The following is a 20,217-nucleotide window of genomic DNA, read 5'->3' as shown; positions in this document are numbered from 1 at the left end:
CTGTCCTGGAACTCACTTTGTAGACCAGGCTGGCCTCGAACTCAGAAATCCGCCTGCCTCTGCCTCCCGAGTGCTGGGATTAAAGGCCTGCGCCACCACGCCCGGCTGACTGGGCAGATTTTTGTCTATTCTAACCTTCTAAGCCATCGGTCCCATGTTACTTGCAGTCTGAGTTTCCCTGGCTTGCTCTGTTCCATGGGCACCCTCATGGTGAATCCCTTGGAGACCTGCTCATCCTGACTCCTCTAGGATCCTTTGCTCAGGACCAATTCTTTCTCAGTCTCCCCACCCACACCTCCTTTGGGGCTCTCCCTGGAATCAGAAGTCCTGCCTTCTCTGCCCAGCCATAGGCTAATCAGCTCTTTATTAACCAATCAGAGATAATTGGAGAACATTCTTGATAAAAGATTGATAGAGGAGATGGTTCAATAATCATGACAGTGCCAGCATCTGGACTGTAACTAGATTCCTGGACACAGAAATCAGCTTCTGAATACACAGTACACAAGNCCCCCCCCCCCAACACTCACACACACACAAAAATACAGGTTTTATTTCATTCTTTAAGTAGGTAACAAGTGTATCATTAGCATTTGTTAAATAAGCTGTCTTTTTTCCAGTTATGTCTTTGACACCTGTGTGAAAAATTAGGCAGTCATAGCTGTGTGGATTGATTTTTTTGGTCTCTCATCTGCTCTCAGTACCTGCCTTCATGCTGATGTCATGCTGTCTCTATTCTTCTGTCTCTAGAAAAAGGTCAGGTATTTGATACCTCCACTAATATTGCTGCTTAGAATTGCTTTGATTATTTGTAGTCTTATGCATTTCCATGTGAATTTTTGAGTTCTTTTTTCTACTTCTATGAAGATTGCCGTGGGAATCTTGAAGAGGATTGCAGTGAATCAATAGAATACTTTTGGTAATAAATCCATTCTTCCAATATTAATCCATCCAGCCCATGATCATGGACAGTGTTTTCAACATCTTATATCTTTCTTGATTTATTTATTTACTTTTTAAAAGGGTGATGTTCTAGTAGGGAAAAGGTTAAGAGACTTCTGATTTGTTTAGGGCTACCTAGAGTTCTTTATCCAAAGATGACAAAAACCATACTTGGCTTATTATTGCCTAAAATCACTACTACTTTGAGCCATTATAGTCAGATATGCTTCCTGCATTAGTACATTTCATCCACACAGTGGTGCTAGAAAACCAGCAATTGGTTACAGTTTCTCTCTTATTTAGTGGAATATATATTTTTAATCATCCATTATAAAAGAAATACTTCCTTGAACTGAAGGAGATGTTTCCACAGTCCCCAATCAGCGTTCTTATAAACTTAGGATTTTGCTTGTGACGTCTGAAATGTTTCCAAGCTTCAGCCACCTCTCATTTGACTGACCTCAGCTCCCCTCATTTGAGTGACCTCAGTGGCTCCTTAATGGTTTTGACCTTTTCTGCTGCAATCTGTTTTCCAGATCATGCTTTCACATACATACTTTTTTTTTTACATGCTTTTTACAGTCTGAATCTTTCTCTCCTGTTTAGAAACCAATGAATTCGTGCTTACTTCCTTTATAAAGGAAGAAATGAAGATAAAGTCTCTTATAATCAATTTCTGTGCTCATTCTTCAGTTGCATTCATTTGCAGCTATTCTTGGTACATAGTTTTTATACTTTGCAAACTAGTAGTGGTTAGTTCTAATTGTCATTTAACACAGTCTGGAGTCACCTGAGGAGGAAGTGACAATCAGGAGTAAATTGCTTAAGTTGCCCTGTGGGTGTGGGTGTGGGACTGTTTGTTTATGTATTTATTTATTGTAGTTCAGTTCATTTGGATAGGAAAGCATACCTTGACTGTGGTAGCATCATTTAATGGGTCGAGCCCTGGCTTGAATGACAGGGATAGATGAATTTAGCACCAAATATGTATTCATTCTCTGTGTTCCTGACCATGGATGTGAATAGTGGCTTCATGTTTCTGCATTAACTTCCCTAGCAGTGATGGGTGGTGACCTGGAATTGTGACACAAATAAATACCCTTTCTTCCCTAACTTGCTTTTATCAGGGTTTTATCACAGCAACAGGAAAGAAAACTAGGACTTTTAGTACAAATACGTGTCTTTTATTTCCACTTTTTTCCCCTGTTTTTCCTTAGAAGGGGTATTATGTAAAGTTGTATTTCTTCAATTAATTTTTTTCTTCCTGGCTCTGTCCTGGAAAGCTTTTGTTAATCTCCTGAGTAGGTCAGTTCTCATCTATATATCCTTGTGGTATTTGTATTTTTTTTTTTTTTTTATATAAGAGTTTAATTGTGTAAAATTTATTTTACAGTGTGGTTGCTTAACTAGTACCCCTTTGCTTTGCTTGAGGGGTGTGGCTATTTATTTATTATTTTGAGACAGAACTTGCTGGCCTCTAATTCACAGAGTTCCATGTGCCTCTGCCTCCCGGGTGCTGAGATTAAAGGTGTGCACCATCACACCTGACCCATTATCCTTTTTCTTACAAGATCCTAAGTTCTGAAAAGGTAGAGTATGTTCTCTTTGTATATCACTGGTACGGGTGGTGCTTATTAAAAGACTTGCTAAATGAATGAGTGAATAAATATGTAAGCCAGGACTCAGTGTAGGCATTGTAAATAGGAAAAGTGGGGCTGGAGAAATAGCTCAGCAGATAGGAACATGTGTTGCACTTGCAGAAGGTTCAGTGCCTGGAACCTGAATGGTAGCCTACAGGCATCTGTAACCATAGTCTAAAGGATCAGTTGCTTTTTCTTGCCACAGGCACCAAACACGCAAGTGCTACCCATACGTTCATGCACACAAACACATACACAAAATAAAAATGAAAAAGAAAATAACAATGGTATGATGTCCTTTGTGGGTTTTATTGTCAACTTGACATAATTATCTGGAAGAGGGCATCTCAGTTGAAGCGTTGCCCATTTCATATTGGCCTGCAACTGTGTATGTGAAGTGTTGTCTCCATTGTCGACTGATGTGGGAAGACTAGCCCACCATGGACAGAGCCACTGCTGGGCAGATGATTGATGGTGTCTGTAGACAACAGCTGATGGAGCACAGGTCAGAGGAAGCAAGCCATTCCTCCACAGGCTCTACTTCAGTTTCTGCTTGAGTTCCTGTCCTGACTGTCACCAGTGATGAACTGTGACCCAGATGCTGGAGTTATCCTCCCTCTCTGAGGTTACTTTTGGTTATGGTGTTTAGCACAGCAGCAGAAAGCAAACTAAAGCAATGGCTACAAAGAAAATTGTTGAAGGGAGAATAGAGTTAAAGTGAGTTTTATATTAAGGTAACATGTAGGCTCAGTGACACTTAATATTTCTTGTTACAACATTAATTAATTGTATAACATGAGCAGTCCTGAGCTGCAAGAATTAGGAGATCAGCTAGTGTTTTAGTTGAGAGAGCGCTATTCTGTACATAGAAAAGTTTATGTATGTCCTAACTATGATACTGTTTTATTCCATATAATTGGGAAAGATGGAATATGATGCTGAAGTCACTATTTGTGTTTACACACAATTTTCTAACTATATAATCATATAATAAAGACATTGCACTTTCTTTATGTGTGATAAAGATGAATGTCTTAAAAAGCATAAAAACGCTTTATCAATGGGCACTTGTTTGCCCATAAGATGTTGACTCTTGTACTTCAAAATTGTAGATTTACATAAAAGAAAAGGATTGTGCTACGAAAGTCCTGCCTGTTGTAGCCTCTGTAGCTGGAATTAACTGTTTCTGTGCCCTGTAGGCATTCTGCAGAAAGGTATGATCTGAGATGCAAGTTTTAATGATTATGTTTATAATTATTTATGCATACAGATATATGTAAATATGTATTTCTATATATATTTTTTTCAGCTGTGGCAGAAGTAAAACTTCGCGATGACCAGTATACATTGGAACACATGCATGCTTTTGGGATGTATAATTATCTGCACTGTGATGCCTGGTATCAAGACAGTGTCTACTACATTGATAACCTTGGAAGAATTATGAACTTAACAGTGATGCTGGTAAGAAACACATGCAGAGTATAAAGACAGAGCTCATCCTGTTTTCCTTACTCTTTACTCTCTGAATCTGATGTCTAGACAGTCAAGGCGCACATACCTTTGGAATGGGAAATCTGTTATCAAACTGTGTAAGGCTCCCCTTCTGCTTACCTCAGTTATAGCTTTTCCTCTTCTTGATTTTTATAATCCCCTGTACCCATCCATTTCCACCCATGTGGTATAGCTTCAATATAATAATGGATTTCTTCTTTTCCATTTTAGTTAGTGTTTACATTATGTAATTTAAACTGTGTTAACATTTAGGTTTGGTTGTTTGGGTTGATCCCTTTTGCATTATGAAATACTCCTTTTTTTTCCTGTAGTCTTGGGAATTATTTTGCCTTCACATCTTATTTGTGTTACATTAATAGAGTCCTTAAATTAATATATATACTAAGTCTTATATTAATAGAGACTTAAAAACTAATATTCTGGCTAGGGAGAAATCTCAATCAGTAATATTCCTTTTATTTCTATGTTGTGGAATAATTTGAGGAATATTGGCATTACTTCTTTGAAAATCTGTGCTAAAAGCTCATGAGGATCGGAGTTCTGTATCTAGAGTCTGTATCGCAAGCCCTGGTGTGGTAGCACTCCCTTGTAATCTCAGTCCTGACAAGGCAGAGCTTAGCACGTCCCTGCACTTGCAGTAGTGTACAGTGTCAGAAGAACACCACCAGAGGTTTACCTCTAGCCTCCATAAGCAAACGTGCTTATACATGAAAGTGCACATACATCTTTTTCTTTTTTTCTTTGAATGTATCAAGATTTTTTACTTTAAAAGGGTTAAAGTGTGTCTCATAAATAGCTAGTAGTTAATTTGGATAATGGTTTGTCACTCTTACTGGTTTTTCTCAAAAAACAACTCTTTATTTTACTGACTCTTGGTATTGTTTTTGTTGTTTTGTTTTGCTTGTTGTATTTGTTTCTGTTTTACTGATTTCAGTACTCAGTTATTGATGATGAGCTCTGTAATTGATTGCTCCCTGCTGTTTACCCTTTGGCTGTGATCTCTTTTTGTTGTTATAGAGCTTTTAGGTCTGTTACTTACTTTCTAGTATGAGATTTTTCTAATTTTTTTTTTGTAATTTTGGCACTTAGTGCTAAGAATTTGGCTCTTAGAACTGCCTTCGTTGGGTTCCATAATTTTGAATATGTTGTATATTCATTTATCTCAATTAACAAAATTAGAAATGAAAAAAAGTCATCCTTCAGTCTCAGCTCTGAAGGACCATCCAGAGACTGCCCCATCCGGAGATCCATCCCATAAACAACCACCAAGCCCAGACACTATTGCTTATGCCAACAGGATTTTGCTGACAGGACCCTGATATAGCTGTCTCCTGTTAGGCTATGCCAGTGCCTGGCAAATACAGAAGTGGATGCTCACAGTCATCTATTGAATGGAACATAGGATCCACAATGAAGGAGCTAGAGAGAGTACCCAAAGAACTGAAGCGGTCCACAACCCTATAGGAGGAACAACAATATGAACTAACCAGTATCTCCAGAGCTCCTTGGGACTAAACCACCAATCAAAGAAAACACATGGAGGGACTCGTGACTCTAGCTGCATATGTAGNAGAGGATGGCCTAGTCAGCCATCAATGGGAGGAGAGGCCCTTGGTTTTGGGAAGATTCTGTGCCAGTATAGGGGAATGCCAGGGCCAGGAAGCAGGAGTGGGTGGGTTGGGGGTAAGGGGGAGGGCAGAGGGTATAGAGGATTTTCAGACAGGAAACTAGGAAAGGGGATAGCATTTGAAATGTAAATGAAGAAAATATCTAGAAAAGTGAAGAAACAAAAAAGAAAAAGAAAAGAAAGAAAAAAAAAAGAGAGAGAGAACCATAACAACAAATACTGAGAAAATCCAAAGAATCATAAGGGCATACTTTAAAAATCTATACTTCACCAAATTTCAAAATTTAGAAGAAATAGATAATTTTGTCAATACATGCCACTTACCAAAAGTTAAATCAAGACCAGGTAAACAATTTAAATGGACATACAACTTCCAGTGAAACAGAAGCAGTGATTAAAAGCTTCCAACCTCCACATCTGCCTGTACCCCCCGCCCCTCCCTCACAAAAAGCCCAAGACTAGCTGGTTTTAGCACAGAATTTCAAAGAAGAATTAATTCCAATACTCCTCAAATTATTGCACAACATAGAAACAGAAGGAAATTTGCCCAGTTCATTTTACGAAGTGTCTTAATTAGGGTTTCCATTGCTTTAAAGAGACACCATGACGAAGATAACGTGTATGAAGGTAAACATCTATTTGGTAGGGCTGGCTTACGGTTTTAGAGGTTCAGTTCATTATCATCATGGTGGGAAGATGGCAATGTTCAGGCAGACATCATGCTGGAAGAACAGAGTTCTACCTCTTGATAAGACAGCCAGGAGAAGACTACTGTGTCTCTTCCACACTGGGCATTGCTTGAGACTAAGATCTCTCAAAGCCCGCTTACACAGTGACACACTTCCTCCAACAAGGACACACCTCCTAATAGTTCCACTTCCAATGGGCCAAGCATATTCAAACCACATGAGGGGACAGTTATCCTGATACCCAAACCACATAAAGACCCAACAAAGGAAGAGAATTACATGGTGAACATAAATATGAAAACATTTAATAAAATATTTGCAAGCTGAATCCAAGAACATATCAAAAACATCATCCACCATAAAGTAGATCTCATCCCAGAGATGAGATGAACATACAGGGATGGTTGAACATACATGAATTGATGAATGTAATCTACCAAATAAAAAAACTAAAAGACAAAAACTACATATCATCTCCTTGGATGCAGAAAAGGTCTTTGCCAAAATCTAAAATACCTTCATGTAAAAGTTCTGAACTACTTAAGAATACTAGGGATATACTTCAATATAAGAAAGGTAGTTTACAGTAATCCCATAACAAACATAAAATTGAATGGAGAGAAACTCAAAGTAATTTCACTAAATCCAGGAATAAGAGAAGTCTGTCCACACTCCACACATATTCAGTGTAGTACTTGAAGACTTAGCTGAGCAATAATACAATTGAAGGAGATCAAAGGGATAAAAATAGGAAGGGAAAGATGCAAAACATCTTTATTTGTAGATATTATAGTACATATAACTAACCATAAGAATTTCATCAGGGAACTCCTATAACTCATAAACACTTTCAGCAAAATACATACAAAATTAAATCACAAAAATTAGTAGCCTTCCTATGTACAAATGATGAACAGATTAAGAAAAAAAAAATCAGGTAAATACCCTTTATAGTAGCCTCAAATAATATAAAATATATTGGGATAACTAACAAAGCAAGTAAAAGACTTGTATGATAACAGCTACAAGTCTTTGAAGAAAAATTGAAGAAGATATCGGAAGACAAAAATATCTCCTATATTCATGTATCAGTAGAATTATTTAATACAGTAAGAATGGGCTTCCTATCAAAAGCAATCTATATACTCTATGCAACCTACATAAAAATTTCAACACAGTTCTTCACAGATCTTGAAAGGACAGTTTGCAGCTTCATATGGTAAAACACACACACACACACACACAAATCAGGATAACTAAAACAGTCCTGAACGATAAAAGAAATGCAGGCAGGATCATCATCCCTGATTTTAAGTTGTACTACAAGGCTATAGTAATAAAAACAGCACGGTATTGGCACAAAACAGACACCAATAGAATAGAATAGAATAGAATAGAATAGAATAGAATAGAATAGAATAGAATAGAAGACCCAAGCATAAATATACATAAATATACATGCATATAGACACCTGATTTTCTTTTCTTTTCTTTTCTTTTCTTTTCTTTTCTTTTCTTTTCTTTTCTTTTCTTTTCTTTTCTTTTCTTTTCTTTTCTTTTCTTTTCTTTAATATAAAGAAGCCCAAAACACACACTGGAAAAAAGACAGCATCTTCAGCAAATGGTGCCGAGTGGCTGCATGAAGTGGAATCCACATAGATCCATATTTATCACCCTGTACGAAACTCCAAAGACCTCAACATAAAACCAGATACATTAGATCTGATGGAAGAGGAAGGTGGGAAATAGCCTTGAACTCTCTGGGACAGGAAAAGACTTTCCGAACAGAACACAGTTAACATAGGTACTAAGATATATAGAGATAGAGATATAAGATATCTGTATCTCTATCTCTATCTATCTATCTATCTATCTATCTATCTATCTATCTATCTATCTATCTATCTGATTAATATATAGAACCTCATGAACTGAAAGGCTTCTGCACTATAAAGGACATTGTCCTTTGGAACAAAGTGGCAACATATACAATGGAAAAAGATTTTTGCCAACTACACATTTGATAGAGGGCTGTGCTGGATAGTTTTATGTCAGCTTGACACAAGCTAATGTCATCAGAGAGGAAGGGACCTCAATTTAAAAAAAAAAGTCTCCATAAAATCAAACTGTAGCAAGTCCGTAGTATATTTTCGTAGTGATTTGATTGGAGATGGGCCAGCCCCTTGTATGGGTGCCATCCCTGGGCTGATAGTCCTGAGCTTGATAAGAAATCAAGATTAGCAGGCCAGTAGGCAGCATTCCTCTTTGGCCTCTTCATCAATTTGGTCTCCCGCCTCCAAGTTCCTGCTCTGCTTGAGTTCCTATCCTGATTTCCTTTGATGATAAACTGTGATGTGGAAGCATAAGCCAAAACAACAACAACAACAACAACAGCTTCTTTCCCAAGTTGCTTTGGTTATGGTGTTTCATCAACAGCAATAATCACCCTAACTAGGATAAAGGATAATATTTCAAAATATATAAAGAACTAAAGAAACTAGATATCAAGAATATAACCAAATTATCAATGGGATACAGATCTAAACAGAGTTCTTAAAACTGGAAACTCAAGTCGCTGAGAAACATTTAACTTTCATAATGGAATATTATGCAACCATTAAATACTGAAATGATTAGTTTCACGGGTAAATGGATGGCACTAGAGAAAAAGAAAACATTCTGAGTGAGATATCCCAGATTGAGAGACAAATATAGTATGTATGCTTATGTGGAGATAGTGGCTGTGAGATTAGGAGGGACAAATAAATCTCCTAAGAGATAGGAAAGAGAGTAGACCAGATAGTTACGTATGGATGGTAGAGGCTGGAATGGAGGATCCAGTTGGGAAGAGAAAGGGGCATGAGGGAAGGACTACCGGCTAAAATTAAGGGGCATTTGACGGGTAGTATGGAAACCTAATGCAGTAGAAGTTTCTTAAAATATATACATGCATGGAGGTGATCTAACTGAAATCACCAAATAATGGGGGAAACAAAGCCCCAAATGGCCATCTCTTGTTACCAAATAATGTTTCTAGTACTGGAATTGGGTCAAAAGGGTCCCATGGGAATCTCCAAATAACCCAAGATGTTGCCAAGAGTATAGATTGCTCTCTACAAACAGACAAAAAGTCCCCATTGCTGAAAACAACACCTACAGACTTACTGAACGTGGAGAAGTTGAGCTGGTGCCCTACTACAGTCTTTACCCTTATGTGCTGACATTAACATCTTTTGTACAGGAAGGTACTTTGCATGTTGCCAAAAGAGAAACATAATATGAATCTAGCCACAAACCCTTTAATCTACGGTGATGTTCTGCCTGTATAATATGCTATGCAGTGGTGGCACAACGCTTGTGGGAGTGACTAACCAATGTCTGACTTAGGGCCCCGTCCACGAGATGGAACCTATATTTGATATTGTTTGGATGACCAAGAATGTGAGACTAGATAGCCCTAACCCAGGGATATTGGATAAAATCAAATACTGCTATCCTAAAAAATAAAAAATAAAAAAAATGTAATCAAAATATGACTTCTAATGACATTCTGCTATTCTCATAGATGAGTGTCTTACTCAGCCATCATCAGAGAAGCTTTCTCTTGTAGCAAATGGGAACAAACACAGAGACCTACAGCTATATATTATACAGAATGACAAACCTTGGAGCACAGAGCCCTGAAAAGGATATCTCCATCAAATCCTTTCTGCTCAGTACTTAGTGGAAAAGGAAGCTGAAAGAGCATACTAGCCAGGGGCATGGAGGACACTGAGAGCAGAAGGGCCTCTAAATCAGCATGAGCAGACCTCCTATGCTGTCAGACAACAGCATATACAGGGCCTGCACAGGTCTGCATCAGGTCCTTATTATGGCTTCCAGTTTAGTGTTTTTAAGGGATTCCTGAGTATGCAAACAAGAGGATATCTGTTTCCGGTTCCTTCTTTCTGGGCTTTTTACCTTTTGTTTGTTTGTTTTGTCCAGTTACAATGTTTTTGTTTTATCTTACTATGTTTATTTTATTATTATCCGCCAGAAGCCTATTTGCCTTTTAACGAAAGACAGAAGGAGAGTAGATCTGGATGGGATGGTAGAGAAGAACTAGGAAGGAGAAAAGGGAGCAGAAATCATAATCAGGTATACTATGTGAGGGAAAAAAAGTGATTATTTAAAAAATAGCTAGTTCTTGAGTCTTTTCACCAAGTATGACAGTCTTTCAATTGGATGGCTTATTACATTCATGTTTAATTATCTTGAGTTTTATGTTGTCTTTCCAATTTGTACTCTGATTCCTTGTTCTTTAGTGTTTCTCTTTTTACCTCTAGAAGGAAAGCAAGCCCGAGAAGTTGTCAATGCTTTTAATTTATTGATTTCTTTTAAAAAAATGTGTGTGTGTGCGTGTGTATGTATGTATGTGTGTGTGTGTGCGCGCATGTGTGCGCATGCACATAGGTATGAGGGTATGCTCCTCTCTGAGGCATGTGTTCAGACCACAGGTTCATTTCACAGTCAGTCAAAACTCCTTCACCAGCTTTGGTGGCTCATGCCTTTAATATCAGAACTTGGAAAGTGGAGGCAGGTGGATCTTTGTGAGTTCAAGGCCAGCCTGGTCTACATAGTGAGTTTCAGAACAGCCAGGACTTTATAGAGAGGCACTGACTCAAAAAGGAAAGTGGTGTTCCTCCATCATTTTCCTACCTTATTGAGACAGAGTCTCTCAGGGAACCTGAAGCTCAATGTTTTGGCTAGACTGAGTGACCAGAGTCCCCTAGATCTGTCTGTTTCTGGTATTGAAGACACCTCTGTACCAGGATTTCACACAGGTACTAAAGATCTGAATCAACTGAGCACATTTGCCTAGTCCCTACTTTCCCTAAATTTGTATTTGGATTTTCTTGTCTTATGTCCAAACATGGTAGCATTATAATTTATACTGGTTAGTATAGAGATCATGGTGCATACCCTCCATGGATGATTCTACTCTGTCATAAAAACCGTCTAATACAATCACCTTTGCTTCTCTCAACTTTTCATCTATTTGTGTCATACAGTTTTTCATATAAATGTCTCATGTTAGTTTATTGAACAGCCACCAAGTCCTATGTTAATGGCTCCGTGATTGACTGTTCTCTCTGCTCCTTGTGTCCTCCTGTACAGGGCTCCTACAGTGTTGTCTGTTTAATTAGCTGTTTCATTTAAATTTATTTAGCAGTTATTTCATGCTAAGGCATGATGTTGGTATGTAACTTTAGATCAGACAAAGTGTTTATGTGATTTATAAAAAATACTGCCAAGGAACTTAGCAATGTCTTTTTAACCACATTTTTGCTCTGTCTTCACCAATACTCATTTCTTGTGCAAATTTCCTCCTTTAAAGCAAGGTGAGCATGAACACTGCTCTTAAAAATGCAGCTTTTTGGTTGGTTCGTTTTTTTTTTTGCGGGGGGGGGGGTGGTTCAAGGCAGGGTTTTTCTGTGTAGCCCTGGCTGTCCTGGAACTCACTTTGTAGACCAGGCTGGCCTCGAACTCAGAAATCCGTCTGCCTCTGCCTCGCGAGTGCTGGGATTAAAGGCGTGCGCCACCACGCCTGGCTTAAAAATGCAGCTTTATCTTTCACTACCTTGTGCATGACCCTCCAGCAGTAGGAAACTGGTGCAGTCCTGAAAGCCATCCATTCGTTACTTGCGGGATTTTTTTCTTCTGGTCACATCCACTCGGCCCATGCTCTTAATCTTCTGTCAGGCTGCTTCTGAGTCTTCACATACATAAATCTCAGTAAACCACCGCTTCATCTAAGAAGCTCGGCATCTCTCCGCTGTTGTTCAGCAATATTCACACCGTCAGTGCTTAGACAGACATGGACTACATACTCCTTTACCAGAGGCTGGCAAACTTTGCATGGAGCGAGATATTTTAATTTAATAGGCTTTTACTACAGCTACTTATTTTTTGTTTTCCTTGGAAAAATTGCAGTAATTGGGTAAGAATACAAGTATGACTATCTTCTGATAAAACTTTATGTATAAACATAGAAAGTGAGTCAGAAATGGCTGATTCAGTATTGCTAGCTAACCTCTAGAGTGGACCATGGGTCTTTTATACATTTCTGGGAAACATCATCTTCATTATATTACTACATGTACTACTACTAACTTTTATATTAGGAATTTATTTTTAGTTTTAAATTAACTTAGCAGAGTAATGGATTTCCATCTATATCTTGTTTTGATTGCTTCTCCTTCCTGCTTTACTCTTCCCATTCTCTGTCCCCCTTTCCCTGATGTACCCTTTAGCCACTGGGATTTCCCCATCCATGTTGATGGATCATCTTCCCCGCTCTCTACTCCCTTAAGCCTTTCTTTCTCTAGTCACTCGAGTCTCTTTCTAGTAAATATGGCTTTACCCATATTTACTCCCATCTGGAGACACATTTAACAGTAGTTTATCTGTGCCTGGATTATCTTGTGATACAATATTTTCCAGTTCTATCCATAATTTCATAAATAGCATCGTATATGTGTTGCACATTTTGATTATCCATTCATCTGGTAGACATGTAGCCTGACTCCCATTTCCTTGCTAATGTGACAATGTTAACAATAGGTTTGCAAGTACCTTTGGTTTTTGTATGTATGTCCAGAAGTGGTGTAGCAGGCTAGTGTTTTGAGAAGCCCCATACTAGTTTCCATGGTGACCACACTGCCACCAATAGTAGGTAAGGATCCTGTCTCCTACTCTTTCCCAGTGTTTGCTTTCCTCACAGTGGCTCCAGGAGCAGCTCTCTGTTTTCATCTATTCCATATGATATTTGTCTTTGTTATTTTGTTGGTAGAAGTTTCTCCCCAAATCATACAGGATATATATATACAGGCATACAGGATAGCAATCAGCTATGATGATATATAAAACCAAGTCTAGAATTTAATTTTATTTTTATGTAACGCTTAATGTGACTTCCCACAGAATGCATTGTTTGCATTCCAGGTATGATAGTCATTCCCTTAATTCCAGCCTTTGTATCTGCTGGCAAGGAAAGCTGCCAGATAAAAACCACAGGCCTGTGGGGTCTACAGATAAAATTGTATTTCTGAAATAATCACTGACACTGTATATGCTTTTATTATCTTTTTGTTTGTTTGTTTGTTTGTTTGTTTGTTTTTCGAGACAGGGTTTCTGTGTATAGATAGCCCTGGCTGTCCTGGAACTCACTTTGTAGACCAGGCTGGCCTCAAACTCAGAAATCCACCTGCCTCTGCCTCCCAAGTGCTGGGATTAAAGGCATGCACCACCACGCCGGGCTTGTATATTCATTTTTAACTTTGTCAAATAATTTCTTAAATAATTTCTTAATGTCATGGTCTTTAGACTTTATGGGTGTTGACTTTATTTTGGTGAGGAAGGTGAGCCGAGCGAACCTTTTTACCAAATCTAAGGGAAGAAGTGTGGCCGTTGAGAGGCGTTGCAGTTGCCTTCTCTCTTACATCCTTTCTTTCTGTAAGAAGATTCAGACTACTTAAATCAAACTGCCTCTTTTGCTCTTTGTCTTCTGAATAGTGTCTTTAAGGAACTTGTATTATGTGCTGAGGATCAATTTGGCTCACTTTTAACATTGTGTATGTGCTTCAAAACTTTCTACCATTATTCATCAGTAAAAAAAATCATATATCTTTGTTCACTTTTCTCTCAAAAATTTTCTTAGTAAAGTAGAAGCAGATTGCTCTGCAGAGAATATTTTCAATAAAACCTAGTAGTTCTCCTTCAAGGGTCAAGTTTCATTAGCACTTTCTAAAAGGCTCATTGATAGCCCTTTTTAATCTGTTTTACTAATTTTTTTTTTAACCATTCAATATGAAAAAGGAAACCACACATATACATACTCCTAGGAATCTTTAGTTTTTGAGATGAATTAATTTCCTGAGTAAAGAAATACCTTTCTTCAAACATTGACTGGATGATTCTACATGGTTAGTAGTCAGAAACACACTGATCGCATGGTGGGGTGAAGGTCAACAGTAAAATGCAGAGCAGCACAGAGGAGGAGGGACAGATGGATGGGGTGCGGTGTTCAGGGTTTCAACATGGAGAGGTCACCTCAACAGAGATTTGAAGGATGAATGAGGATTTGCCATGCAGGCGCTGGGTGTGTTTATGTACACTTGTATTCATGTCACCCAGAATGTGGGAGCAGGAGAATCACAAGTCTGGGGCAAACTGAGCCATATGCAAAACTGTCTCTTAACAAAGGAAGAAAAGAAAGAAAACCTTGCCTTTTAGATTGGTGATGGGAATTGTGGCAGCATGTATAACAAAGTTAAGGCAAAATGGCTCCCTGTGGACACTGTGTCCAACTTGGAGAGGTCTCCACAGACAGGGCCACACTGAGGTTGTTATCAGTTGTCATCACTGATGACCAAGATTTGGAGAACCATGTCTAACTTGAATCACAAATACTTGATTAGAAATCTAAAATAAAATCTTAATTGCACCAGGAATCTATGCAAACATTGTGGACTGGTCCATGTTCCTCTGTTGAAAAATTTTCACAGAATATGAGTTACTATGATTATACACAAACAAATTATTTGGCATGTAATGGAACAAATGCAAGACTTTTAAAATTCATTATTCTGACCTAGTTTCTCTTCTCTATGGGCAAGTTAGAGAAAGTGGTTCTGCTCTTTTAGTTATTTATTGCCTCTTTTCTGCAATTTTCCTCTGTTCATTCAATCATGTTTGAGAATGATACGATTATTATAACAATATACATTATATTATAAAGAGTCAGGTTTGGGTTTTTTCTTTTCTTTTCTTTTCTTTTCTTTTTTTTTTTTTTCATCACAATTCTGCTTCTTTCTTTGATTTTCAAACTCCATTTCACCTCCTAGTCACCGATCAACGTAAGAACTAATTTTAGGATTCCGTTTGCAAAGATTCTGAGTCAGAGTAGTATGGCTGACGGTGGCCTAGAACTTGAAAATATTATCCAGCACTGTAGGCAGTTTTCCTGGGGCCTAGTGATGACTAAATCTTGAGAAGCCCAGCGCTGGGGAGCAGAACACCATAATACTTTGCTCATCAGCAACAGTATAAATCAGCCATTCTCTGAACAGTGATGGTGAGAGCATGTGAAGAATGCCAACCACTAATTAGACACCAGCTTCTCTTCCTATGGCTGCTGAAAAACCAGGTCCCTATTAAATCTTTAAAATCACAGCATGGGCAAAGTGGAAGGCTATGGAGCTCTGAGATTTGCGGTTCACACATGGCACCTCCCTCTGTTAGGAGCCAGCAGATGGCAGCAGTTCAATGCTACTCCGCATAGGTATCCACTACAAGCAGGTCTAACTGTGGGCTTGCAATATTTAAACTTTGAGAAAATGTGCAGAGGGGACGGGTGGGTAGGAAAACCGTTTTATTTGCTGCTCCTACTCAATTTAAGGAAGCTTATTGTTTCTCAGTATGTAGAATATCTCTAGTGTAACAAATTCCAGTTTACTTGAAAAGCTGTCTTGTTTTCTCTAATAACAAGAACACCATTCTCTATAGTGTCCTTAAAATTTGGGCAGTAGTACTTAAATTTCGTTTTTAAACATATATTGTGTGATCAGACCTTAAAGAAACAAGTTATAACTACTTTTTAATCCGGATCCTTGGGTGCTAGCAGGCTGTCTCTTAGCCAATGGGAACCTAGTTATTTAAGATAAAAGAAAAAAGATAAAAGAGGAGGGGGTAAAATTTGAAAAATAAAAAAGGTTCATTTACTTAGACATTGATCAAGCTAAATTGATTATAATCATCTGTTTTTAAAGCTTTATACTAATAGAAATGAAGAAAATTAAAAATGAAGTTAATGTTTAACAGTCGAGATGCTTTTATTGCTGTCTGTTTAAGGAGTAAAATTTTAATTCCTCCTAACAATACTGATTGGTGGCATCCTTCATAGGTTCTCCTTGAGTGTATGTGTCTATATTAGAGCAAAACAAGAACAAATATTTTATTCATTCTAAGCTTCTGTTTTCAACTGCAATTATAAGAACCCCTAAGTCTAATTTAATTTAGTGCTTATTGACTATTTATAGTGTCATCAATTTATAATGTATCAACATTATGACTTGTATTATATCTTATTGGTATAGCAGTGTTAATTGAAATTATGATATGTTTGTCTAATGAAAAATTGAATGTGGTAATTGCAATCAAAGAGAATGCTTTAGGGTGTGGTATTTGAAAATTGCATTGAGATTTGAAATACTACTTTTTTAGAAAAATGGAGAAAATAGTTTCTTTTCTAGAAGATATGATAAAGGGAAAAGTATTAACATGCATAGCATTAAGTGGGTTTGGACTCTTGGCCCAGCCCAGAGCAGTGGAGTTTCAGTCAGATTTATTCATTTGAACCTCTCTTCTTAAACTGGGGTTAATGGGGTTTGGTGATGTCTACGTAAGACAGTGAAAATTAAAAATGCTTCATACTATACTCCTTCATTGACTGTTAAGTTTGCCAACACAGTTTCAATCCTGCAAATCAACAGTGAATTATTGCCTCACAGGAATTTTCTAACATCCTTGAACATGGTTGCTTTACTTTCTGTGAGGAAAGGGGAAGTGGGTGGAACATGGGACTGGAAATGTCATTGTCATAAGGTGTTACTATGCAGACATTTTAAAGCTGAATAAAATTCTAAATCAGCAATGTTTTTGTGTTCATTTTATCATTTAATCCAAGTGAGGCAGACACAGTGTGGTTTAAGTTAATTTTGGCTTTACATTTATGTACTTGAGTGTCTTAATTATTCCATTAGATATTACACAAATTTATCTGGTAATTATATTTCTATTAACTTTAGTCATGTTTAGCCATTTATTTAAATGAAAATGGCCCAAGTCATTTACTTGTGTATGATTGAACAGCGATTGAACAGTTTAGCCTTCCTTCTTAATGGTGGCTCACTAGAGGAAGACTGGAGGGCTATGCAGTAAAGCAACAGGTATCTTTGCTTTGAATTTACTTGGTAGAATTTTATTTTACTGTGCCTTAATATTTTTCATTCATAAATGTTGCACAAATTATTTGGTACAGAACAAAAATAGCAGCATATTTGAAGCAAAATGGCAAAATTTGCCTTTACCCCCATTTTCCTAGCCCCAAGTGATACTCCAACCTTATTTCCTTTTCTCATATTAAGCACCATAGTTATGTGTCTATTTATAATTTGCTGCCTCGCCTTTGTTTCAGCATATATGAATTCATGTTGAATGTTAATGCATTATACCATTTTGTCTTTTTTGATAGTATCTCATTAATTTTATTTATTTACTTACTATTTATTTATTTATTATTGTCTGCAAAATAGCACATTTAACAGGTATCTGGGATTCTCTGGAGTGGATGTTCTATTTCCTTGCCAGCACTTTCTAGACAAACACTGATCCCACTGTTTGAACAAGTTGGACTTAAGAGTTCTTGCAGCAACAGAGAACATAAATGAAGGAGTGCCACAGGGTATCTGAGACGATTTAGCTTTGGTGATATACAGGGATCTGACCTGTGTTAGGTGATTTGGAGGTTTAGGTTTAAGGAAGTGGGTGTTGTAAGTCTTATCTAGAAATGAAGACTAGAATGGGACTCAGGCTATGACTAGTCAGGACAATGCAGTGGCTCATGCTAGTGTACTGTGTGATCATGTGTGTAGTGTTGATGTGCTCACCTGTATAGGAGTTCTCGCAGAGTGATGTTCTTTTGTTCCATAATGTATTTGTCTGATATTTATATTCAATAGAAGAATTTTGTAAGTATTGGACGTTTGTAGCCAAACCAAGACTTGCTTGAGGCTTCTAGGCCAGCTCTGTGGTGACAGGGGCTGTTGTTACATTCTATCCCAGCTTTACTGGCTTAAGTTTTCTTATTCTTTATACTTACTGCTTCATATTGATGAAAATATTATATAAACTTTTATAGCTGAATTATATCAGAGGGTATGTAAAACATCATAAACTTGAATTGTTACTATTTTTAAAAAGCCTGTACTTATTTCTTCTACCAACAAGGGCGCCTCAGCCAAAGATAGGCATTGCAAGTCTAATTTTTTTTTTTCCTTTTTGCTCGGTAGAATATTATTTTCCCTTAAAAACCATTTTTATACAATTGACCTTTACTTTAAAACTTTATTAAATAACCATAATTTTCCTGTTGACATTCTTTCTCCATTTAAATGTTAGTATAATATTAGTGTAATATAGCTATACATATATATATATATATATATGTGTGTGTGTGTGTGTGTGTGTGTGTGTGTGTATGTGTGTGTGTGTATGTTATATGTGTGTATACATTATATATGTATGTATGTGTGAATGTGTGTGTGTGTGTATGTGTACTTATCAGGGTTTAAGTACTCTTTAGGGGTTTTAAGGACAAGTTGATATTTATATGGACATTAGTCCTGTGTTTTTGGTCTTTGTTTCCTATATCTTTCATTTTTGCATAGAAAATCATTGACTACCCTAAAGCTATTAAAACAGTCCTTGATCAGTCATTTAACTTTGCCTCTAAATCATACAGATTAGTAGTCCATCTGGGATATGGGATATTTTTTGTGTATGTCTCAAAGATGAACTTTTTCTGAGAAGTGCTCTGGTGTGCCAGTGTCATTTGTTGCTGAGTCTCTTTTTATTTAGTGGAAATACCATGTCCTTTTTAAGTGCAGACGTGGGCATCAGCCTATGGCAAAATTTCTCTTAACTGACCTCCTTCTAAGTGCTTGGATTAACTGATGTTGTTTATTTCCTCTGTGAGGCATCCTCTGTGAAGACAACTTAAGCCAGATGATATTTGTATATGTCTGCATTATAGATGATGCAGTCAGTGCTGTCATGATATACATTGCTCATACTGAGAGTTGATATTTCTAACAACAGTTTCGGGTAGTTGTACTTGCTATTCTATATTTCTTATTTACTTCAACATTATCAGATTTAAAAAATGTGAGTAAAAAAATGAAAGATGAAATACATTAATTAAAGATTATTTTCCTTCTGTAGGAAATATGACATGTTTTAAATGTGCAATTGAATATAATCTGGTGCTTAATAAGCATTTTTTTCTCAATGGTAAATGTTTGAATGTATTATCTCATAAAATGTTTTGGTGATTCTTCATATTGTAGTAAAAGACAGATACAACTGAAAATTTGCTAACAAATATCTAAGTTGATAGTAGTCTAAATGCTACTTTTGCTATACAACAGAGGTTCTCAACATGTGTTGGGGGGTGTCTAATGTATCTTTCATGTGGTTACCTGAGACCACTGGAAAACAGATATTTACATTACGATTCATAACAGCAAAATTATAGTTATGGAGTAGCAAAAAAAAATAATTTTATAGTTGGGAGATCACCACAAAATAAAAAACCATATTAGAGGGATGTAGTATTAGGAAGGTTGAGAACCATTGGTGTCTGCATAGGCATTTGAAATATAATGTGATATTTCTAGTTAGTAAACTAAAAATACTGATCATTAAACCTAAAGTTAAGAGAACATATTTACTGCACTGTACTACCTGTTTCTTGATATAACAACTACAGAACTTAGTGACTTGAAACAGGAAGCAGTGACCATCTATCTTAGTCTCTGTGGTCAGGAATCACAAAGTGGCATAAGGGGCAGTCTCCCTGATGGTTTCTCATGGGAAACTTGACCTCAGGTAAAGAATGCTTTTCAACCCGGCTCACTTAGAGTGCTCTTACTGTTGAAAGCCTTCAGGTCTTTGCCGTGCAGGTCCCTCTGTTACATCCCTGTCT

At 37.2% G+C, this 20,217-nt stretch overlaps 1 protein-coding gene across 1 annotated transcript in view; it reads left to right on the top strand.

The window, feature by feature from the left end:
* Nudcd1 (NudC domain containing 1) overlaps positions 1-20,217 on the top strand; it is a 47,126-nt gene that overhangs the window by 3,426 nt on the left and 23,483 nt on the right. Inside the window, exon 2 of the mRNA XM_021216420.1 lies at positions 3,892-4,046. Coding sequence (XP_021072079.1) covers positions 3,892-4,046 — 155 coding nt within the window. The remainder of the gene's footprint in view (positions 1-3,891; positions 4,047-20,217) is intronic.

This window comes from Mus pahari, chromosome 17 (genome assembly GCF_900095145.1).
Source record: "Mus pahari chromosome 17, PAHARI_EIJ_v1.1, whole genome shotgun sequence".
Lineage (NCBI taxonomy): Eukaryota > Metazoa > Chordata > Mammalia > Rodentia > Muridae > Mus > Mus pahari.
This window is presented reverse-complemented; position numbering and strand designations above follow the sequence as displayed.